Source organism: Takifugu flavidus, chromosome 5 (genome assembly GCF_003711565.1).
Source record: "Takifugu flavidus isolate HTHZ2018 chromosome 5, ASM371156v2, whole genome shotgun sequence".
Lineage (NCBI taxonomy): Eukaryota > Metazoa > Chordata > Actinopteri > Tetraodontiformes > Tetraodontidae > Takifugu > Takifugu flavidus.
In genome coordinates this window covers 10830920-10854708 of record NC_079524.1, presented here as the reverse complement: position 1 = coordinate 10854708, position 23789 = coordinate 10830920, and the positions used below count along the sequence as shown (strand labels likewise).

The 23789-nt window shown below is 46.7% G+C and overlaps 2 protein-coding genes across 15 annotated transcripts in view; both read left to right on the top strand.

Moving 5' to 3' along the window:
• sema4c (sema domain, immunoglobulin domain (Ig), transmembrane domain (TM) and short cytoplasmic domain, (semaphorin) 4C) overlaps positions 1-7554 on the top strand; it is a 58560-nt gene extending 51006 nt beyond the window's left edge. For 3 of the 4 annotated variants that reach the window (XM_057033087.1, XM_057033086.1, XM_057033088.1), the window contains 4 exons: positions 851-1008; positions 1308-1399; positions 2819-5132; positions 6400-7554. In XM_057033087.1, coding sequence (XP_056889067.1) covers positions 851-1008; positions 1308-1399; positions 2819-3714 — 1146 coding nt within the window. In that variant the 3' untranslated portion in view covers positions 3715-5132; positions 6400-7554. The remainder of the gene's footprint in view (positions 1-850; positions 1009-1307; positions 1400-2818; positions 5133-6399) is intronic. The other variant, XM_057033089.1, reaches the window with a different exon arrangement.
• Positions 7555-8300: 746 nt separating this feature from the next.
• On the top strand, positions 8301-16038 carry cdca2 (cell division cycle associated 2). Of its 11 annotated transcripts, none has more exons than XM_057033666.1 (15): positions 8301-8638; positions 8960-9137; positions 9726-9862; positions 10539-10680; positions 10924-11012; positions 11323-11469; positions 11799-11922; positions 12203-12495; positions 12610-12658; positions 12743-12814; positions 13005-13120; positions 13429-13482; positions 14068-14139; positions 14466-14625; positions 14717-16038. In XM_057033666.1, exons 2-15 carry the CDS (start codon positions 8969-8971, stop codon positions 15496-15498), a joined length of 2406 nt encoding a protein of 801 aa, XP_056889646.1. In that variant the 5' UTR covers positions 8301-8638; positions 8960-8968; the 3' UTR covers positions 15499-16038. The 11 variants fall into 11 exon arrangements, with proteins under 11 accessions (XP_056889646.1, XP_056889640.1, XP_056889644.1 ...); XM_057033660.1 differs by having other exon boundaries at positions 10515-10680; positions 12206-12495; XM_057033664.1 differs by having other exon boundaries at positions 10515-10680; positions 13432-13482; positions 14071-14139.
• Positions 16039-23789: the final 7751 nt, after the last annotated feature.

Below are 23789 nucleotides of genomic sequence, written 5' to 3'. Positions count from 1 at the left end.
GATGTTTGCGCTTCCCATATTTCCCATATTTCCTCCATGGACTCTGGGCTCTGTTGCTCCACCATCTTTTTGAGAGATGAGAAGCGTTGTTGGTTTCTCTGAGCAAGAGTTCCGATGAAATATCTTTGTAAATTGTTGCCTGTCCATCCCAGAACATCGAGACTCATTTCCGCGCGCTGCTGGAAGGTATAGTTTCAATTCTGCCGGATTTCTTTGCCGCTGCTCCCCTTCTTCGTTGGTATTCAGTGATTACAGCAGGATTACTGTAGGCTGCACTGGCTGCCGCGCCGATAACCAACCACTTACAGTCCCGTTCCACTCAGCTGATGTTTTCATCAGCGCTGCCCTTTCTCAGAGTTGCCTCCTGAATCTAAAAACCCTCTTCACAATAAAGAGTAATTACAGTGCGAGGCTGCACTGGGGAATTGAACCTTGCCCCCGTTGTTTTCTCCGTCTGCCTGCCCCGTCAGCCGAGTCGCTGCGTGTGCCGCCGCCAGCCTGTTCCCAGCGGTTGCAGCATGACATGGTCGCAGATCGATGCAGTTCTGACGGCGCGTTCGCGTCCCCAAAGCCTGCTGCTTATCTCATTAATGCTGGCTCAGCTGGTACCAGACATTTTATAACAGCGGGAAGCAACCCAGATTGGATTGGGCGAGGGGTCGGAGGAGGCTGTGGTTGTTATTGTAATTGAGAGTGATTATCCCATTATCTTTTCTAGCCCTCTTACTGAGTGCCTCTCTCTCTGTTTATCGTCTTGTTTTCATCCGTCTCTTGTTTCCGTCTCATCTCATTCTTTAATGCTTCTCGCTTCTTCTTCTTTTTCTTCTTTTTCTCTCTGTTCTCCCTGCAGAAGTATGTGTACATTGGCTCCCGGTCAGAGGTTCTCCAGCTGCCCTTGGCCAACTGCAGCCGCTATCAGTCTCAGCCAGACTGTCTCCTCGCCAGGGACCCCTACTGCGCCTGGGACAGCGAGGGTCGGGCTTGCGTCCGCATTGACCTCCACCGGGGGTGAGACAAATATCTACACACGATCACTCCGTTTACTATAGGTTTAGAGAAACAGATGGTTGCCTGTACATTTAGTTTCCCCTACTGACATCAATACTAATAAAAGTCCTTTTCCTGGCAGTTACAAACCGTTTATTTTCTCTGGACTATGACCAGAAAGCACAACTTGTGTATTGTAGCACATTCAGGGGAGATTTTCATACCTCTCAGAAAACTGGACATTTTTTAATCACTTCCATCCGGTTGGTTTTCTCCAGTGTTTTCCTCTCATGCTCTGCCTCCTGTCTTTTGCCCGGTAGGTCCACTTCCTCTCTGTCACAGGACCTGATGTTGGAAAGATTCAGCAGAGGAAAAGCCAAGTTTGATAAGCCGGTCTCCATCCCCAGCCCTGGTGAGTATGCGGCTCTGCCTCTGCAGTGACCCCTAGAGGGATTCTGGTGTAACTTCTGGATTTGGTTTGTGAATAAATTGGGACTAAATCCAACAAATGGTTTAAACATGGTACGAAGGCTCCACCCACTGGAGCCTCTCACCCACAATGGCCACAGCCTTTGATGAGAGAGTCAGGCAAAAGGAGGTGAACATCCAACTTCGGGTCAAGAGGGAGGCCCAGACCTACAAGGAATCCAAGTGATTGGATGATCTGCTCCTGGTGATCAGCACCTGGTGGCAGCGGAGAGGAAGCTCCAGATCGCTAAATTTTGCTGCTCAATGCTGTCTGACGGCAGGATCCTTGACCAATTCACGCGGCTATCGGCAGAGCAAGCTCTACTCCGAACACGCCGCCACTGGTGCAGGACTGGGGCCAACCCACGAGCAGCTGGACCCCGCTGGCCCATGTAGCCTCCCGGCCAAACCCAGTGTTCCACAGCGACTTTGCTCTCCTCGAGCAGGCGCTGGAAGATCTGCTCAGCAACAATCCTAGTCTCAGCGAGCGATACAAGTATCAACTGCTGGTTGGTCAGATCAAGTTCCCATGGGCCCTTACGATTGTCAGGTCACGCATCCATGAGGCCACGCCATACACCAGGGCCATGGAGAAACTCCAGGAGACCTATGGAAGCCTGGTCAGCTGGTTCAGCATGAGCTGAACACCATACGCAATGTTCCAGCCCTCAGGTTGGGCGATGCCACCGCCCTCAAGACCAAAGCCTTTGCCGACGACCTAAGATGGCTACTCTTGGAAGGGGGCTTTGATCTCAGGCAGTGGGCGTGTAACATTCCAGCGGTGGTTGAGCATTTTCCCTCGGAAGCCAGATCAAAGTACATTGAGCTCTGGCTCCCCAAACTGTTGGTTTGGATCCATTTTTGTTTTATTGAGAATTGTGCGTCCAAGTGTTCCAACAGACGAGTGACGCCTGTGACCTCTGAACTGTATTTCAACCAAACAATGCATTTGCCGCTTTGAACCTCATCAATCACATGATCAGAGTCATTTGACACAAGCCCCAGAACATTGTGCCTAACCACTCTGCTTCACAAAGGTAAAACGAGCTCTGAAGTGTCCATGTCAAACGGGCCAGCCTTAGCTATCAGCCCATGACTGGTTGCAACTCTAGCAACTATTCCATCACTGTAACCTGTAACGCTGAAGCTTCCTAACTGATCTCATCTCTGTATAAAGAATCTAAAACCCAGTTGGATGTTACTGAGCCTCCCTCCAGAAGCGCTCTTGAGTCTCTGACCGGAATCATAGTCCATAACCTACCGCCCACTCTCTAATAGTTACAACCTGTATGAAATTGGAGCTGAAATAAGTATAGAAATGATTACATGTCTCCTCTTTTCTTCTCCAACCCCTCTTCTGCAGAGCACTCCCGGCTGAGGAACATTACCGTCGTGGTTGGTTCTGACATGGTTCTGCCTTGCCAGCTAGTCTCCAACTTGGCTCGACCTTGCTGGGTTCTTAACGACCGGGAGATCCAGTTGGGTGACCCAGATGCTGGAGGGGCACGTTTTGACCGGACCCTGAAAGCCCTCGTCATCCCGGACGCGGGTCAGATGCAAGCAGGCCGCTACATCTGCTACTCCGAGGAGCAAGGAGTCAAGTTCCAAACAGAGCGCTACCAGGTGGCTGTGGTGGCCAGCGCTCCAATCTTTATGGAAGCCCGAGCCCCAGACAGCAGTATGGGGCTCTTCTGGGTGCTGGTCATCACCCTCGGTGCAGCTTGCCTGCTGCTCCTCGTGGTTGCTCTTTACCTGCGCCGGAGATTAAAGCTGGCTCTGGGCAAAGGGGCTGACATGAAGCCCCTGGAGAGCACTCTGGTCTACCCCATCACTCTGCCCAAGGAGCCTCCCACATTTGTCCCCAGCAAGATGCCCAGTGATGAGGACCGTTTCTGGGAGACGGGTGCCAACTACTACTACTCAGACGGCTCACTGAAGATCGTTCCTGGCCATGCCCTGGGGCCCAGTAGTGTCAGCAGCACGGCGTCTCCCAGCGCCATTCCTGGCCAGCCCATCCACTCTCCGAGCCGTCTCAGCCTCACCAATATCCGGGGCTCCAGTAGCAACGGCTACATTCGCCTCAACTTGAGCACGGCGGGGGAGGAGAGGGTTAGCGGGGCTGGCGGTGGGGGCGGTGGGCTCGGCAACCTGGGCATGGGTGGGAACGACTATTCCAGCCCCTTCAAGGAAGAGCTGAGGCGCACGCTGCAGCAGAGGAGCGTGCTGCCAGACGCCAACCCCGAGGAGTCGTCCGTCTAGGCCTTTCCTCCTCCACGTTCATGTCTGCAAGTCAGAAAAACAAAACAACCAATCTACCTCCCTCCTTCTGAGGATGCCTGCTCTCTTTTAGCGACACGCTGTCAGCTCCCCTCGCTCGCTCCCCCTGTCTCTCACTCGGCCCGCTTGGCTCACTCCAGACTTTAATAACACACAGCATGTTAAATATACACCACACACCCCTGTTATTACTGTGTTCTGGGCAACACACAGTCATGATTGTGGCTTCTTCTCCTTCTTCCACTGTGCAATTGTCCCATGTGTAAATTGTGTATTTAAAACGGTGGAGGAGAACACCACCAGGCATGGAAGTTCAGTGGTGGTGTCTCCAAGAGGACATTTTTTTGGAGTGGACAAGGAGGCCAGCCGATGCGGTTTGGCTTTGTTTTTTGTTTTTTTCAGCTTACTGCACTTAAAAACCGGAAGCACGTCTTCCCTTCTTTGTATTTGTGAGCCAGGAGAGTGAGAGCGGCATCAAGATTAAAGACTAATTCCGTGAGCAAGACGACAATCACGCCCCCGTAACGGGAGCTCTGCAGGGGACAGAGAGGAGAGCAGACGAGAGGCAAAGAGATGGGGAATTAAACACAAAATAGAGCGAATTGGAGTGAAGTTTTTTTTATCAACGAAGGAGGGGCTCTCAAGACTTTCTCCGCATAATTTGTATTTTCTTTTCTTCTTGTCGTAAGGAGAAAGTGCTCGGTCCCTTCCACTTTCATTTGTTTGCGATAGGCGGCTCAGATTCAGTTTCTCTTGCTTTTCAATGAATTCAATCAGTGTTCAAATTAAGTGACTAACAGTTTTTCTCTGTGAATGACAATGTGAGCGCTCTCACGGTGACCTTGAAATGCACCTTCAAGTCCATTACACCGCAAATGACCGTCGTCTGAGTCACAGCCTGCAACAAAGGCGTTTTTGCCTGAATGCTTCTTCGTCTCTTTATTTTAAGAAAAAAAAGAAGAAAAAAAAACAGCAATTTGCATTCGGCTCCTCGCGGCCGAACGCTTTGATTTTAAACTAAGCGGACGTGATGACGTTAAGCATGGAGAATGTAGTTGAACCCTCACTGTTTTGACCGCTGTGGATGTTTCAAGAAGTGCTTTATATCTTAATGTTTGGAGAGGGAGGAAAACTTGCACTGCCAAGAACGGACACTGCCCCTCCCGAACATGCTCGAACTTTGACATTTTCACAGGAGCTGAGATGTTCCGGGTTGTTGTTGTGTGTAACGCACCCCTTAAACCCTATGAAAACTTTTACCGATGCCCAGAGACTGAACTGGGGCTACTGTGGACGTACACAGAGGAGGAGCACTGTAAAAAGGGTCAAGGACAGAAGGATTGCTTCCGGACTGGAGAAATGCTGGATTGAGATGGGGAGCAGCCAGGAACCAGTAAGAGGTATTTTCATGCTTAATTCAATTTATGCAAACAGATTCTGGCAATGTCCCGACTTTTAATGATTTTCAATTTAGTTTTTTCACTGCTCCGCACAGTGTTGGGGGTGAGGATTAGCGGTTCAGAAGTACCTCCAACTTATAACATATTCCAAAATCAAGTGCCTCCAAATGCAAATAACCAAAAATAAAGTCAAATATTCTGCATTGATGTTGACTAATTGCACACTGCCCTGCAGGGGTGACTTTTGTTTTAGAGATTTAAATTTTTTTATCAATAAGGTTATCTTATATGCATTGTCAAGCAGGTGTAGCACCACTAACTGGATGGATGGATGGATGGATGGATGGATGGATGATGGATGGATGGATGGATGGATGGATGGATGGATGGATGGTTGGATGGATGGATGGCTGGATGGATGGTTGGATGGATGGATGGTTGGATGGATGGATGGATGGATGGATGGATGGATGGATGGATATTTAAGGATCTGAACCCACCTGCTCTGTCCTTGATTAGCAGATGGCTAAAGGGCTATTTCAAACTACATGTTATACATTGTATCTGATAAATTTGATTAAATAACAGGGAAGAGGAGGGTCAAGTCTTGACTGACGGCTGACAGATATGATGTAAATGCAAAAGAAATAAGGCCAATGCAGTGTTGAATGGATGTAAATTCCCTGAAGTCACTGTACTGCGCCAAGAAACAGTCTGACACATAGAGCCACCTTGTTTTCTGTAGATAAAACAAAGGTGAGTTATGCGTAAATGACTAAGTCTGAGAGGTGCTGGCAGCTGCTGTGTTATGCCACAGTTTCTGTATTCTTTATGCAGAGTGAGTTCATCTTCTTTTGCATCCAACTGAGGATTTAATGCAGGGCTGAGAGTGAAAGCCAACCCACCAACTCTTGGCAGCAAACAAACTTGCATTTAGAAGACCGTTTGTCTTAAAAAATGCAATCTTGGCCCTGATGTCTTTTGCAAATCAGAATGTATTTATGGGGCCAAGTGCATCCCCCTCAAAGTCAACATTTACTTTTGTTTTTCAAATGTTTTCACTCGTTCACATCACTGTGATCAATTGTAAGTTTCACATTCAGTGAGATATCAGGAATTATATTGTTGTAATGAAGCGTATGGAGCATCCTCCTCAGTCAGGATGATGATGATGATCATGATGATCATGATGATGATGCCATAAAACTGTTGCTGATATTTATTCCCACTAACTTTACATTGTTTTCTTCTTTGTCTATTTTTTCAGGAGTTGCTTTTGTTATTTCCAGACACGTGTCCAGCCAGAAAGAAGGGACAGGACTACTTTGTCCAGCCCAGATCTGTGTACAAAATGCTGAGAGAGATGTAAAATATCAGGTGACCCCAAGGTTGAGGAGGTGCTCAGCACTCCATCCCAGTGTTGCATGATCCTCTGCGAGTGGACTCTACCATCTTTGATATGCTCATCCTTGTACAAGTGTACATCGTTTTGATCAGTCATTTTCAGACTTTTGCCAAGCACTAATCTTGTGAAACACTAATGCTGTCTTTGGAAAAATGAAAATCATGTGTCTAATTTTATGGTCGAAGGGTTACATAAGATTTCATGGCTGCATTTCAAACATGTTTACTTTTTCTGTGCCTCTTCACCTTTTGGATAAGCCAAAGTAGACTGCAGTTTCCTGTTGAAATACTCACCATAAATTATTATTGTATTTTTTTTTTTAACTTCCAAATTGATGTTTAAGTCTAAGCAGTCCGTCCAAGTTTTGGGACATTGAGAAGATGTCCGCAATTTTATTTTTCCAAGTGAGCTAATTGACTTCCTGTTTAATCATTGCTTTATACCCCGACTATAAAAGGCGGAATATTGTACCAGAACTAACCTTAAATAAAAGTGTCAGTCCCCTTCCAGCCAAATATTGATTCCAGGCTAAACAATGAGAGAATGTCCTCTTTATATTTGTAAATCCCCTGACGCAGTTTTGCTCTCTACACTGGTACTTTGGTTATGTCTTTGTTTCCATTTTACAATAGGGCCTCTATTTTGATGTAAAATATTGGAGGGAAAAAAAACAGAAAAGAATAAGAAATACAAGTTTCAAGTTTGGAATGCATGTAAGTGTCATATATTTGTAAATTTCTTCAGTTGGTTTAAATTCATTCCTCAAAAAAGTTTTCTCTCTTCAACAAGGCTTTAGGTTCTGCTGTTCTTCCACATTATTATTTATAGTATTCTCTTATGAAGCTTTTTTTCTTTTGTTTTTGTACCCCATTTTGCTGTTTTTGAGCTTTGGTTTGTTTTTTAAAAATTGCTATGTAACTTATTTCACTTGTAAAAACATGTCAATATTTATTATCATTGTACATATGTCCTTATTTTTTATATGTGTATATACACAAATAAAAATGGAGATATTCATGAGGTGTGCAAGTTGTTGGCCCACATTTTTACACAGAAAGGAGAATATTCATCGAGCGTGGCAAGGTATTGTAGGAAATGTAGGCATTTTTGTTGCTCTTAAGCGTCTTCACCGAGGCTGGCTGCTTTCTTTCATTTTTTTTCACTGAGATATCAAACACTCTCCATAGTTACGGCAAGGGAGGTTGAACCTTGTGCATCAAAACACCATCAGTGGGATTCTATTCTATCAACCAGGACAGTGTTGAAACAAGAAGCCGCATGTTTGATGTGGTCATCAATCCCAGCTGGGGAGAGGGCAAAGGGTCACCACAGTCTGCAGCACCCCAGGCCACCGCTCCGCTGCATGCACTCACACAGCTTCACAGCAAAACATCACATTTCTCTCCGCAGCTTGAATATTCTGATTGTAATTCACCCATATCGATGCATGTTTCTTTTAAACGAACACCTAGATGAACTGTTAGGAATACATTTCAACAATGTGTCGCTTATTATTAGCTACATCAATGTCACAATTTTCTGGAAAGAACATATTTTAACTAAAACTCATACCTCCATTAAAACACAGCATTCCATTAAAAGTATCTAGATTAAACAAAGTAAGTAAATTGAATAAAAATGAGAGTTTTCAGTTCATTAAAAAACTTTAAGCAGACGATCGCCTTTGAAACTTTGGGTCACGTGGGAGTTGATCTGCGTTGCAATTGGTCAGTTCATAATAAAGTAGTTCTTTTTAGCGGAAGTTAGTTCCTGTGCGTGTAACACGATTTCATTTTTTTTGAAAAAACAGTTCTTTTCACAATTCACGTTCTCACATAATGGTAGTAATTAAGACATTAGTTAATCGTAGAATTTGGTTTGATTCATTTTTTAGCTTCTTTTTTCAGACAAGTTTTGAGTTGTGAGCGGAGGGATCCATACGCATCCGTTGGCTGGTGTGGAGGGTGTTTTGAATCGCCTTTTTGGCTCTCTGGATTTTACAGGAGTAAACGATTGTAAAATTCTGAGCGGTTTTTAGACTTAAGCGTTTTGATGTAAAGTGTGAATCCGTCACTCTTGTCTTTTGCCATAATTTAATAAGGTAAGCGTGACGCTAGCTGTCAGATTATTTTTGCGCATGTTGGTTAGCAGTGACCAGTAGATAGCTTAGCATTAGCTGTAATAAGCAATAATAGGTGTCAGCTATCTACTTAAAATATTACTAGTGCTGAAAACTGTCTAGCTTTGGACATTTACAATGCGTTTTTGAACGAAATATACGAAATTAACCATTTTTTGTCTAAATGAAACTAACCTACATATATCAATGGTCCGCCGCTGTTATTTACAGTTTTTTCCAGTTTATATGCGTTATTGTTCTCAATCGCCTTCCATACATATTTAATATAACGTTTCCCTGCAGAAAGCAACCATGGACGGGAACGACGTGACTGTGGGGGATGATGAGAAAGAGAATGAGTCCTCAGAAAACTCATCTCCTCTTGTAAATTGCTCCACACCCGTGTTGAATTCCCCTGAGCTGACCACCAGTCAGTTTGGGATCTGTGCCCAGAGTTTTACCCCATCAGCAACACCTAAAGGTGAGAGGTTCTGGAGGCTTTTATTGTGAAGTCTGCCTGTTTGGCCACTGCCTTGCTTCACACACAATAAAATCAAACAGCGGGTTAAAGTAGCAACAAGTGAGGGGATCCTTGTCCTGTGATCTTTGAATGTTGAAAGGATCCTTGATTCAAAAGCAATATACTGGTATAACCCGATTACGTTATATTTCAGCAGCCCAATAATCTACTGGTATTGGTTAACTTCAGTCAGAATCAGTACATATAGGGAGAAATATACATCATTGGAGACGGATTGTCACGTCTTTATTGTTAACTAATAACTGCTAAAGGTGGAGTCTTGCGTGACTGTTTCCATTCTGTTTACGGAACTTTAAGGTCATTCGTGACAGCTTCTTTATACATTGTTCCGCTCTTACATTGATCCAGGAAATTGTAATAAATCTGGAGAAATTTGTGTTTGTATCTGTTACAACTGACAATTACAAAAGTTAATTGTTTGCTCTGGTATCCCTAACTGAAGTCTCGACCCTATTTAATCAATGTGTATTTTTCCTAGAGGGACATGCTTTTACTGGTGGTTAAAGGGTTTTCTTTTTATCATAACAGATAAATCGGGTGCAGCAAAACTAAAGGCCAGGCGGAAGTCCAGCGTTGGCGCCCGAGGCTCCCCAGAGACAAACTCCCTCATTCGTTTCATGGCACAACAGAAGATACAATCTGCATCACCCAGTCAATCTCCAGAGGTGAGGTGCTTCGCTTGTGACGCCTCAAATAAGTCCGTCACTATAGAAATGTCTCACTCTTGTTTGGCAGTTGAGATGGCAGGATAGTGATACCGGTACTCTAGAAATGTAAGAGCAACTATGCATTTGTGCCAAACAAAATAAGTTGGTGCTCTAATTCTGTGTGGCATGTTCATGTCAGCCTTGTAAAAATATTTCTTGATAAGCAAGATTGACAAATGAGCAATGTGCTGGTGCTAACTGTGCTTGGACATTTGTCAAGAGCAGAGATGAGAATGTTCTGCTTTAAAACCAAAAATGTGACAAAAACACCAGACGATCAATGAGTCCATCTGACTCTGAAATCCAGTGGAAGGTAATAACTGACTACACAGCTGGAAGTGAACATCACAGAGGCTCTCGCATAAGGTCCCAGCCTTGATAACCATCCATGGAGCTGGAGTCAGACTGGAGCAGAGCTGTGACATCCTCAGCTGTCACCCAAAATTCTGATCAGCTCAGCTGTATCTCTTCCTGCTCGTATGTAAGAACACTTTGCACTAAATGCTGCCGTCTCAGTAAGAACCCCCCTTCAGTGATTTTTGGATGTCTGTCGCCTGTCAGCTTGCATCACTGAGGAGATTTGTTTGTTTTTGCTGTCTCAACACTAAAGCTCGTCAGATTTTGTTCCAACCAGCTGCGGGTCGCCTCTACACTGAAGCAGAAGATGGCCTCGTTCCAGAACCTGATGGATGTCGAAGAGAGTCAGGTTTGCAATCTAATGCCAAGGCAGGACAGCAGCGCTGGAGGATGCATGAGGACAGAAGATGATCTGTCTGGTGAGGCCGCCTCATTGCCACGGGATTAATAGTTTCTTTTTGCAGTCTAAGATCGACGTCAGGAGCCGTGCTCGATGATGGCTGGGGTCACCCACCCGAAGCATTGGATTAATAGTGACATCATCTAAATGCATCTATCTCAGCTCTCTTTTTTCCTTTATTTAAATACCTAATCTGTTCAAGTGCTTTAAAGTTGTTTTTAAGTGTAGCTTAATGTATTTATTTTTCCTGCATGTTTGTCAGACAGGGATGGTCACAACCTGGAGCGGGAGAAGGAGAATTACCCATCTAGTGTGTCACCTATGTTCACCTGGAGTGCAGAGGATCAGGAGGTACTGAACCACTGTGAACCTTACTTGACTGCCATAAATAATTGAACCAAAAGCTTTTACCTCTGTGTACTCGGATGTTCCAGCAGCAAGCATCCAAACAGAAAGAAACACACTTGACAAAACTGTGATTTGAGTGCTGGCACTTCACTTCTATTCTCATGACATTTCCAAACTTTAAAGTTTTAGATATTTCTTTTACAATATTAGCTACAGACTAGAGTTTGATGTTTATTCTCAGAAGCAGCAGCAGCACAGCAGTCTAGTGCATTCTTATTCGCCAAAACAATGTGAATTCAATGAACATCCACAGGAGATGGAAAAGGGAGCGTACGAAGGTATTACACAGGCGGAATCACCATCCTGTGATTTTGCAGAGATGCTCCAGTCTGACCTTACGCCCTCGAGTCTTCCTCTACTCTTTGACCTCTGGTCCTCCTACCCTACCGAGAGTCAACAGGCGAGTCTTTTAGCCAGACCGCAACATAAGTGCACATGAAATTTAATCCTGTGTGATTTCAGTGTGCACCACAGAGGGCAGGGTCTGGTGATGCTGCAGTGGAAAAACAAGGCTACAGTTCTGCGTCTGAGTAAAGGAATAATATTAACCCCATAGCCAAAACTCTTTATTTTCAACATCTTACAAGACTTAATGTAATCTTTTTAGAGTTTAATGCTCTCGGGCTTGAAAGCCACATTTAACTTGCATCTGTTTTAGACCACTGTTGAAAATGGGTAGACTGGTATTCTCCTGTTGACTTTAGGCTCTCATGTTCTCTCTAACTACAGGGGTGTGGGTTTGAAGACTTTGTCGATCTTTCACCTGGCACTTCTGCAGCAGCTCTAGAATACCAGCCTACGTCTTCCAACAACATCCCCCCTCTCTCTGCCGAGCTGGACGTCAAGCCTCCAGGTAAACAGAGGCTTTGACTTTGCCTCTGTGCCTAAGGGTACTTTGGAAGGTCTTATTACAGACAGAAAAAATATGTAATAGCCAGTATTTATGATGTAAAATTAGGTTATTTAGGAGCTGTGCCAGTGTGTTGTGATCATTAATGTTCCATATCTTCTGCACAAGATGTCGAAAGTCTTCTTTTCTCGTATGAATCAGTTATAATTATTTATTGTTTATTATTAATTAGTGACAATGATAATATATTTACATGCTCAGTGTTTACTCTGTGCAAAACCAGCAGTGAAGAAAAAGAGCGTGCACTTTGGAAGTCCGCTTTCCCCCGAGGTCTTTGATAAGACCATGCCTCCCAGTACACCATTAAGGAAGGGGGCCACACCAGCCCAAGCACTGACGCCAGGTGGAGGCGCCACGCTGCGCTCGGCCCTGAAGACGCCACAGATGAGTGACTCCGATGTGTCACATGCTAGTCCAGACCCCTGCAGCCCCTTCATGCTCGGAGCCTCTCCTCTGCTGGAAGCATCGGAGACCCACATGCAGTCGGCGGCAGCAGACGGCGAGGAGGAGGGGAAGGTAGCTCTGGTGCCTTGCTTTTCTCCTCCTGCACTTAAAACCCACGACTGAGTTTAATGCTGCGATGCTTGATTCATTTTTAATGAGTGTTTTTTATTGTTCGAATGTTTTCAGATTGTTTTCCCATCAACAGTGGAGTTCGACTTCACGGCACTTGATGAAGGTTTGATATCAATTATTCATCTCTGAGCTACAGCCTCTGTAAAATTCTGTCTGGGTACCAGACTTCACTCCGTTGTCCTTTCAGAATATATGGATGCCCAAACGCTGAACCTGAACACTGCTTTCTATGAGGACGCTCTCGCTCAGATCCAAGCAGGTGAACTGCTGCTGTGTGCTGGTGCTTCTCTGACCCGTCTTCTATCACACAGTGAAAATACTTGTTTTTCTATGCTTGTATGCACGAAAGCCCAGATTTACACTCAAATCCAGCATCTTTTCACTCCATTATGACTCCGTTGTCATTGTCAGAGGTCTCAAAGTCACGGTTTTGATCTTGACCTTCTCAGAGTGTGAGAAATATCTCAATACAATCAGTCTGATGGAAGAGCTGCAACCAGAACCAGAGACACAGCCTGAAGCAACTGTTGGAGCTCCCCCCCTACGCAGATCCAAAAGGAAAAAGGTCCTGCCTTCTGTTCTTAAAGGAGCTCTTCTGGTGACAAGTTCAGCTTCAGATCTGAGATTGAGGCCCCGTTCACACGACAGCATTACTCTACAGTAGAGGCGCCATGAAGCACGTCACCGCAACCGTGAACTGCAATTTTCATGCGCAAGCAGCCTTGAACTACAAAAACCTACGTGTGGTCTACAACCACAAAGGTTTTTGCGTTATTACCCCAAAGAGTCGTGTAAATGGGGCCTGAGTCTTCGTATCAGCTTTCTCTAAGCATGCTCACACTGGGATGTTCCTTTTCCCTGTTATACCTGCAGCAGCCAGCGACAGAATATGACTGCGCCTCTGAGTCCAACAGCAGGAAGAAAGAGGTCCGTTTCGCCGTCTCGCCCATCTCTTTCAATTAGGAGTGATGATATGCTTTAATTCAATCTCCAATTTAAAGGTCCCATGGCATGACAAAAATGTTTTTTGGGTCCTCTGTGCACCTACAAACTCAGAGAATGAGGAAGGCAAATAAGTCCTGCATGATTCCTGCAGCCCACCCGCTCGTATTCCGGGCTCCTACAGGCTGTTGGAATTCAGCTCCCATTGTGACGTAATAACGGGAGTCATTTGCATAGGCCGGCCTCTGCGTGAAAGCACTCCGCTCTCCCTGGAGATCCATCCAGTGTAAATATTTGCACAGGCCGCACCCCCAGTCAGTCCCTTTAAAGCTGCAGACACCGAAGGAACGCTCATTGTGGAACTGGCTCTTAATGGTTGCACCATGGCCTAATTAGGGAAGAGAGACTTCAAAAACAGAGTTAGGGGCCTATATCAACGCCTCTGCAACATGTCATGGGACCTTTAATAACAGTGGATCCCTACGTAAGCATGAGTACATCCACTTTGCGTATGAGAAAAGAAAAGGGAGTTTTGTCTTGTCCCTTATGACACCAACTCCTGTCCCTCAGAAGTCAGAGGAGGTGGAACCCGTGACGAGGACCTTACGCTCTGCTGCCAAAATGGCCTGTGGAAAGATTAAGGTGAGGCGTGGAACACATTTGTTTGCTTTCTGACGGAGCTTCAACATCTCACTCAAGTTGGAAAAAAACAAAAGAAGGCTGAGGGTTGCTGTGATGGATGAAAATAAAAAGGGTTTTCGTAAATATGACACTACTCTGATACGGATCACACACTGTAAACAGCTCCTGCAAAATAAGACATTTTTCTGCACCCGTGTTTCATTGATGTGTTGCAACAGAAGAGAACCACAAAAGAAGATCTTTCAAAAATATTGCCATTATTGATAAGAAATCCCCACAGAGGAGATTTTACAGACAAACAAATGGGTTTTGTGTTTTCACTGCAGGCTTCAGTGGCTACTCGCAAGTGGAACAAAGAGGTGGACCGCTCCCTGTACAGCTCGCGGGCATACGCCTCCAAGAACCCGACCCTGAGCCCTATCAAGGAGAGGCGTTCCTTCATCCGCCAGCCTCCAGTGACAGAGAGCAAGTCTGAGGGCTGCACAGGTAGCATGCTGGAAACAATGATCCTGTTGTATAGACCATGGCCTGGGTGTTGTATATTTGCTGGATTGAATTTCTCTCCCACTGGCTTCAGATGATGACACCAACTTGAACTTGAAGATTGAAGCTGCTGTGCCGGGAAAACGGTCTGAAGATTCCGTGGGTGATCGCTGCGCTCCAGAAATCGCCATGGGAACAGACGAAAACCAGCCAGGACTGGAGGAGAGGTCCAGCGTTGATGTCCAGCTCAATGTGGTGACTGCGGGAGAAACGGAGGCTGAGCAAGGTCAAGAACAAACGGCTGCGACCCCTGAAGCATCATGGGAACTCCCCCTCGCACACACTGAGCCTGAACCTAGAGTGGTTGATCCGACACTGGATCAAACTTCTGTGGAAACTTGCAGCTCCGTCTCTGATGCTACATTGGAAGGTACCGTCGCTCTGCGTGCAGCCTCTTCACCCCGTCCACCTTCAGCTGAGAGCTCTGACAATGAAAGGCAGAGAAAAGTCAAGCGGGGCAGGAGGAGTTCTGGTAATGCCCTGCAGCCCCACACAGGCTGCAAAGCTGTGGAGGGAGACCAGTTAGACCAGCAGCACATCCAGCTGTCCAGCTCGGAGAGCCCGGACAAGGGGGGAGCTGCCAGTGTGGATCTGGCCCCCTGGCAGAGCGACTTCAACCTGGAGGATGTATTCAGGCCTGTGGCCACCAGGGGGCAGCGCTCAGTGCGTCGCAGCCTGAGGAATCAAAGTGGCAGAGGCCAGAGCAGTGCGGGGCTCGCCTGGCTGCCCCGCACCTCTCCAGACTCCATCAGGGAGGTGCGCAGGAGGACCAGAAGCCGCCGCCTCAGTGCTGCTTTACTCTCTGAGGAGACATGACTCTAACCCAATGGACTTTATTAATACCCTCCCTGTGTTTTATAAGAGTAATGATCATCCAGAGATCATTGACTAAAATATTGATGACTTTGTTTCCTGTGAATTATTAGAACAGACTTGTAATTTGTACCCAGTTTCCCTCCACTAACCCAGACAGTCAATACATGGAGAGCCAAATCATCTGTTCTGGCCACTACCTGATCAATACTCAGCCACTCGGCTGGTAATCGCAGCATCTTCACTCTCATCCTCCAAAGTCTCTGTATCGAGCCTTTTAGAGCCAATATCTGCTTTTGTTGGATGGATGAGGCTGACTGTATCGCTTCCTTCATCTCAAATTGTTTTTATGTTTTTGCATTTTTGTTCCGTGCATATGAGTTTTAATAGTTGGATTTTAACGTGCGTTCGTTGAGGATGTTGCATCACATCAAAATAAGTTGTTTCCTGCTGTTTAAATGTCACCTTGGCAGGTTTAAAAACTTAGTTACCGAAGTTGTGACTTAACCATTCCCAATAATAAAAAAAGCCATCCAGCATCCACCGATGATGATCGAGCTGTGTTAAATTCAAACGTGATGGGACACGAGGAAAATTAACCCCTCACCTCAGATTCAGATGGTGTCTGATTCAAATCAGCTCCACTTCCATCTGCCAGGGAAAGGGACGCTAACAAATTGAATTTCACATTCAGTTCACATTGGAAAATTGGCTCCCAGAATGATGCATGGCTGTAATCTTTCCATCACCACATAATTGACTCCCCGCCATCTTTGCATCTAGTCAGAGTCAATCGTCTGAAGGACACCAGAGGTTTTCTGGGCTTTGAGTGTCTCCTCTGGGTTCGCTCCGGAGACAAATGATGGACGAAATCTCTTTAATGGGTGTGCAACAGTGGGTAGACGTGGTGTGCCCTCTGGTGGCCAAACAGTAGAACTGCAGCTATTGATTTAAGGTTTAAAAGGGGTCACTGGATGATATCAGGAGAGGAGATAAGACAAGTTATTATACACGCGTGTGTTTGCCTCCATAGAGTTGTTTGGCTGAGTTATGGCCACCCCCCTCACTAAATTTTAGGACTTGTGTGGGTCTTTGTGCATCTGCACCTCCACACAACAGGGTGTGGACTGTGTTTTTGTGAGGGGTGTGAAGCGGCAACCCCCGTCCCTGGCAGACGGGCACACTGAGGACGGCTTAACACAAGAACAATGGGCTCCTTTGACCAGAAACGACGCCCCCAAGACATGTGGCCTCCTATCACCGTGGCAACCCCCCATGGGACAGGGGGAGCACGGCTGACAGCTGGAAAGAGGACTTACAAAAATGGAGTCCATTTCTTTCCACTGAAGCTGCCCCTGCTCTATATCTTTTCTCTCTTCCCGCCTTCACTTCCCAGCTTCACGAGTTTGACCTTGTGGGCCCCGATTCACCGCTGACCCATGCAGCTCCTCCGCACAGGGAGATGGCTGACGAGACCCCTCTCAATTGGGCGTTTGCGTGCTCGTGTCGCTGTCGGCGATAAGAGCGCGGAGCTCATTGATAAATCCAGGCTGAGCTGTAAGATTTCACACTCGCTGTACTCCTGATTTTACGGTTCATTCTAAACTGATGAGCACTTTCTGCAGCGACACAAAGAGCCGTAATCAGCCGTTTGTGCTCCCAGATTTAGAGACTTTGGTCTTTTAATTAGTTAATTAGTGTCTGAATGGTATTAAGTTGTCCCGCTGCCTTGGCCCATTCGCGGGTCGATGCTGTAACTCCCCTATTATCGATGCTCTGAGGCGCTCGGCACCGTCCCGTGGAGATAAAGGCAGCAGGAGGGGTGACAAACAAAGGCAGGGCAACAACAAGATACCCTCAAGCTGCTTTTGGTTTGGGTTTCCATGCAGCACCTGCATCTTGTTAGAGGCCGAGTCTCCCAATTATAATGTTGGTGACCCCACCTCTCACCTGACGTCTGCTGGGACAGGCCGAAGAAGCATTCGGGAGGATGCGAGGTGATTTTCTTCATATTGTGTTGACTAGAATCGATTTAGGGGAGGAGAAAACATGCTGCCATCGCTTCTCGCCAGACCTGTCAGCAGAAGCAGCAGGTTTTTGACGAGGACGATGTGTGTAATCCTGCTCCTGCTGCATCGATTCTCTTTACCCCCTCTTTTAATATTTTTTCTGTAGCAGTCTGATTAATGCAGACAGATCAGATTTAAAGGAATCCGATTGTCACGGAGGTAGACGTCTGTATTTCCTTTGATGTGGGCCTGACCGGTGACCTCCATTATGTCAGATATTTGCATAATAATGAAAGACGTTCGCTCCGATTACCCTGGACTATTTTTTCCCAGTAACGTTGAGACAGCTGCAGAGTCCGGGCATGTCTGAACATCTCTGACTGATTCAGATGACAGTTAGCAACGTTTGCGCTTCTCGCGTTTACTCAGGAAAATCACACGGAGGATAAATTCAGCCGGGACAGCGTGATTAATCATTGTATTTAAGACGTTGCTTTGTCCAAACCTTTGTGTTTGATGAGATTATTTCCCTTTGTCTTTTGATAGAGACTATTTGTAGAGTGTTGCCACATGCCTGCGGGTTACATGTTATATTTTATTCCAGAATATCACTGTATGAGTCTTTTGTGATCGGTTATTTTTCATCCATAAAGAGAAACCCCTCCCTCACGCAGCATGACCTGCTGAAATCTTCACATTCCAGCACACAGGCATCCCCTCCGGGCTCGGACGCGCCTGTCGGTTGACCTGCTGCACAGGCTTCGTGTGGAAAAGCTGGAATAGTCTTAAACGTTCACAGATCTCTGAATCCATTAGTCCAAATGAGCTGAACTGCAGCGGTCCTGAGCCGAGCTGCAGAGCCAACATCATCAATACCGTCTCTCCAGAGGAAGGAGGCAGAGCGCCATGGCAACTGGAAGACAAGAAGTATGGCTGCTTGTTGAAGGAATCCCTGAAGAGGAGCTCTGTGTTCAGCCTCGAGGCTGGAAGCCGCCGAGGACAACGCCACGCTTGTGCGAGAGGACCTGAGAGGGCGTCAATGTACAGAATAAACATTGAGTGTATGAACACAAGCGCGTTAGAGTAAAGTCACAAATAGGATTAAAGATTCCCTCCTCCCCTGCTGGCTCCGGCCAAAACCGGCTGCTTGTTTTGTCGACTTTTATCTATGAGGGGCCAAATCAGTCAGTAATTAAACCAGTAAATCAGTCAATCAATTCTGCCCCCATGCTGGAAGCTCGGGGCAGAAGCTGAATTATTAAAGCCCACTGGAGTGCTGACCGCGCCCTGACGCCTCCTGCATTTCAGGTGTTCCGGAATGACTTTGCGCCACAGTTGCTCCGGCCCCAAAGCCAGATAAAGTCGTTTACAGCCCGTACAGGTGGATGATTAACGGAGGAAAGACGTGCTTTCACCAGAGCTTCCTGTCGGGGATTATCCAGGAGGGCAGCCCTGGGAAAAAAGGGGGCTTCTGAAAGGATTATCATCAATTAACTGCGATAATGGCCCTATCTTCCATCACTCCATGGAATCATTTATTATGCTGCTTCATTATTGTTCCGCTGCGCTCAAACATCACAGGCTGGCGACGCGTGAAGGTCTTCCCCAGCTCTACCTGTGTTAAAGAGGTGCAGGTGACCTGATGGAGACCTGCAGGGTGTGAGGAACAGGCCGGGCCCACGCGGGTCAGCCGTGATGAATGGGCAGGTGTTGGGGTTGTGTTAAGTAAATGGAGCCATTATTAATGACCTCTCACCTCCCTGCAGGCCTAGCGCTGCACTTAAAGGGTCTGTTGTGAGGGTCAGGAAGGGGCCCGACCGCCTCCGGGGGCCCCGGGCTGTCGGCGAGCGTGCGTGGCCGATGTCAGCTTGGTCCTGTGAATGTAGCGTGGTGGCTGTACATCATTTCTGTTAGCGGTATCTTTGATCCTTTGAGATACTGCAGGGTGCGTTTCCTGTGTGTGCGGGCACATATTTGCTTCCTGTCCCTCCCACTCTCATCCCTTTTGGTGGTTCATTTGCGCCTTGTCTCTCCGCCGCGCTGCTAAGGATTTCTGTCATGCTGAAGATTCTCCTCAGGCTCCAGCTCATGGACCTGTGGGTTAATGGTTTCCTCTGGAACACCGGTGCACCGCTTCCTGCCATGCACGTGCATCCAACAACCCACGCTTGGCACAATCTGGCTTCAATCCCCAGGGACGTGCACCCCTGCTCCAGGTTTCTATCGGTCCGTAAGAGGTTGTGTGTCCCTCAGTGAGACGTTGTTGTTGTCTCCTCTGCTGATGTCTGTTTCCAGGCAGGGCCCGTGTCCGTGGTCGGATGGTACCACCCACGCTCTCCGCAGCAGCTTCCTGTCATCTGCCTCCCCAGGAAGCGCTCGCTCGGCCCTCCGTCACCGCCACCTGTCCAACCCGGTCCTCGGGACTCTCGTCCCCCTTGCCTACGCGGGTTGTCGGCGAGCCTAATTTCCATCCATGTGATTGCGTAACCCGCTCCATCTGTTGCTGGTTGCCAGCCCGGGGGGGTGAGACAGCATATCTTTACACAGGGCAGAATTTAATTATTCAATTAGAGAGCGTATTGAATGATTAACCGATTCACCAGCGTTTACATAATAACAACACTGATCATTACTGCCCCTCTAATGCAATTTAGGGCAACCGTGGAGGGATCATCCTTCATGGAAATGTACACTTTTTTGCCCTCATTACCCCGCAGTAATCTGAAAGTGCTGCCATTAATATAGATGGCTGCAAACTGAACCGCTTTTAATATATATTGCATGGCTTATATTGATGAAATCAAGGCCATTTGTTGGCTCGCCCATTAACCAGGAACCAGCATTTTGCCCCCCCCCCCCTTTTCTTTTTTTAAAAACATCAATCACGCTTCCGAATCTTAATGGAAGCAATTAAAAGGGGTCTTCGTGTTCCCTTTCTGCTGTGGGAAAAAAAAAAGCTTGTTGTGTCAAAGACGGTGGCTGGGGTGGTGGGGGGGCTGCAGTCGGGAGGGATGTAAGGTGGTGGGGGGGGGGCACGGGACAAAAGCCTGTTGAGCTGCAGAGGTTAAGTTCCCCCGCCGCCGCCACCTCCACCAGCAGCAGCAGGCCCACAGGAATGTGTGTTTGTGAGAGAGTTCTGGAGGCAGCATTGTTGTCTGCCGCGCATCCTGCTCTGCAAACACTGCAGAGCTGCAGGACTGGAGAGGCAGCCCGGGGGGCGGGGGGCCAGGATACCACAACAACAGAGGCCGTGCTGCTTGTCCGGGAGTAAATTAAAACCTCTGCGGAGGAACTGTTACGACCCGGATCGGCAGTTTCCCGCTCATGCTGCTTTATAAGGTTGAAAGAGGACGACGGCCTTTTCTCTCCTTGTTAAGACCACTACTTTTACACACACTTTCAAATTTTACACACCCCAGCAGAGGTCATTCTTGTCCCTCAGATTTAGAATATGGTGAGGATGTGTTGGAGTCATGTTAGGTCAGATCATTTCATCTGTGTAATGAATGAATTGAGTAGCAATGCTACTGTCTGTTAGCATGCTAATGGGACTCTCCGTTCCACTATTAGTTCCGATGAATAATGTATGTGTAATGCAGCTTCCTTACGAAGCGGAGAGTATTTCATACATTATTATTCTTAAATAATATAAATAGGTTATTAGCCCCCGACAGACACCCTTTCATTGTTTAATAGAGACATTACCAAGACCTTCAAAGTTAACTCTGGCCCATTTGAAACTGTGAAGTTGGTTTATTACTGTCATTATTGTCCTGCTGCTCTTTTATTACATAATCTATACGTTGCAGTGTTTCTCTGCGTCTGTTCTATTTGTATTAATCAGCTGTCAAAGTTTACAAATTGCAGCGATTTGCCACTCAAGATGTTTTTGTCGATCCAAAGCTCAGAATTCTTGGCCTTCTTTGTCGTTCTTGTTGTCAGTTGTTACACTTTGCTGCCTGATTTTTGTCTGCCTGGCTGTGAACTGACCTGATTCAACACAACCTCCTTGACCTTAAATCACATCCTCCCCAGTAAGATGCTGGAAATGTTACATTTTTCTCGTCAGAATAGTTGATTAACAAAGTGCCTCCATCTTAATATTGACACACTGGAGTGCTTCTTGTGTCTGGGGGCAGATTTGAGGAGCGGAAGGTGGCTGATTGGTGCCGACAGGCTGCCCTTCACCTCCCCGCTGCTCCCTGTCCCACTGGGCTTGAGGCGAGGGTGGGTGCAGGCTGTGGGGGGAGGGGTCTGGGTGGCGGAGAGGGTCGCCGGACAGGGTGGGGGCACGGTCTCGGGTGGACAGGCCCTGGAAATTTCCGTTGTGTGTTTCAGGATGGGAGGGGTCTTGAGTCGGAGGTTTGGTTGCATTGGGGGCGTAGCGATGGGTTGGTTGGGGTTTGGCAGCCCGCCAGCCGCAGCAGGAAACCCGCTAGTTTAACACAGATAATAAAAAAAAAAAAACTGCTCTGGACGCTGAGTAGAAATGTGAGCGCAGCATTCTGCTGATCAAGGAACAAAACAGGAAGTCAGACAGGCGGCGTCAACAAGGACGCCAATATTGAAGGCGTCGAATCCATGGGACGGTGTAAAGGTAGCGGCTTGAACTTGGACGTGAGGAGAGCTCCCCCATAAAAGCTGGTGTGGACCGGCCTGCCGACGGCGGTGCAGAGATAGATGTGTAACTGGGAGAGAGTCCTGGTCGTGGTATTTGATATGTTCTCTCAGCGGCAGTGGGGGGAAGCTGTAAAATACACTGTTTATGGTCTGTTTCCTACAGCCAGATCATGACACTGTTATTATGGGTCTGTGAAGCTAACAGTGGTGACGAGGACTGAAGGTTGTGGATGAAGGTTGTGTCAGTTCCTCCATCTGAGACAGCAGGAGGAAGTTAAGCTGAGCAAGCAGCCGGGGGTGGGTGGGGGTATCAAGTGCAAGGGGCAGTGTGTGCGTGTGTGTGTGTGTGTGTGTGTGTGTGTGTGTGTGTGTGTGTGAGAGAGAGAGAGAGATTTAGGGGGGCTTCAGGGGGCAGGTGGACAGGGCAGCTTGGAGGGGGCCGAGGTCCCCAAGCAGGTGGATGCTCAGTGAATAGAAATTAAAGGAAGAAGGGATTATGGTGCTGAAAGGAAGATAAGGATTACGTGTCCAGCAGAATATCAACCAAAGGTCCCGGATGGAAACATTTGTTTGTAGATGGAATTTGTGACACTACAGATTCAGTCCAGCAGATACAGAACACAGAATGTAAATATTGGTTAAAAAGTTCAAATACAAATTAAAGAAAGGAAAAGTGCATTGTTTATTAATCCATAAAATGACAATAAATGATACTAAAACAGTTTTATGAAAGAAAAAAAACCCTAATTGATTTATTTGGTACTAAAACGACAAACTTGTGGTTTATGTGGGATTACATGCTGCTAATCCAAAGTTTAAATAAACCGTAACGCGCAGCAACTCGGGCAGGAGGTTATCACAAACACAACAGCTTTTTCTTCCATCTGAGAATAATGGGCTCCTATAAATAATTCACAACATCTTGTAAAAGAGAAGAAATATTATGTGTTTAATGCAGAAATTGTCGGCCCTCTAGGAATAATTAAAAGTCTTTTAATTGTCACCTTTTCTAATCAAAAATCAACAGATTTGTCAGCTGATGACAGTTGTAAGGCTTTTCTCCGCTGTGCACGGCACCTGTTAACTGGCTGACCTTGTTCTGAATTGCCTAACATGGCCTCTGCAGCGCATTATAGCACGCAACATTATTAATTTATGTCTGAGGAACGATGGATGTGGAACAAGCTTTCCCTGCATACTGTCCATCTGTTAGCCGGCCTACTGTACACGCTAATGTAACATGTGAGGCCTCGGGAGGTATGCTAACAGCAATCACGCTTCACACTTTTGATCTGTGTAATAACACTTCTGTTAATTGTAATTAGTGCCGTGTGGCCAGAGTGTTATTTATCCATCCCTGAAGAAGTGTGAGGCTCACAGCAATGAAAGGGTGACCTGAGCAGCTTTATTTGACCACCACGCTGCTGACAGCGCTTCATGCTCTCACGCAGCACCTCCAACATGGGAAAACTCCAGCCTAATTGCTCCCTGGAAGACTCAATAATCTGTCTCTGAGGACTGAACCGTGCACGCCAGTTTACACAAAGCTGCAGATAATTTAATCTGCACTCTGGGAGTTTTCTGCATCAGCTTGCAATAAAAAAGAAAAACAAAATGGCCAGCAGAATGTAGACACGCACTGGAACCTGCCTTAGATGCTGAAAT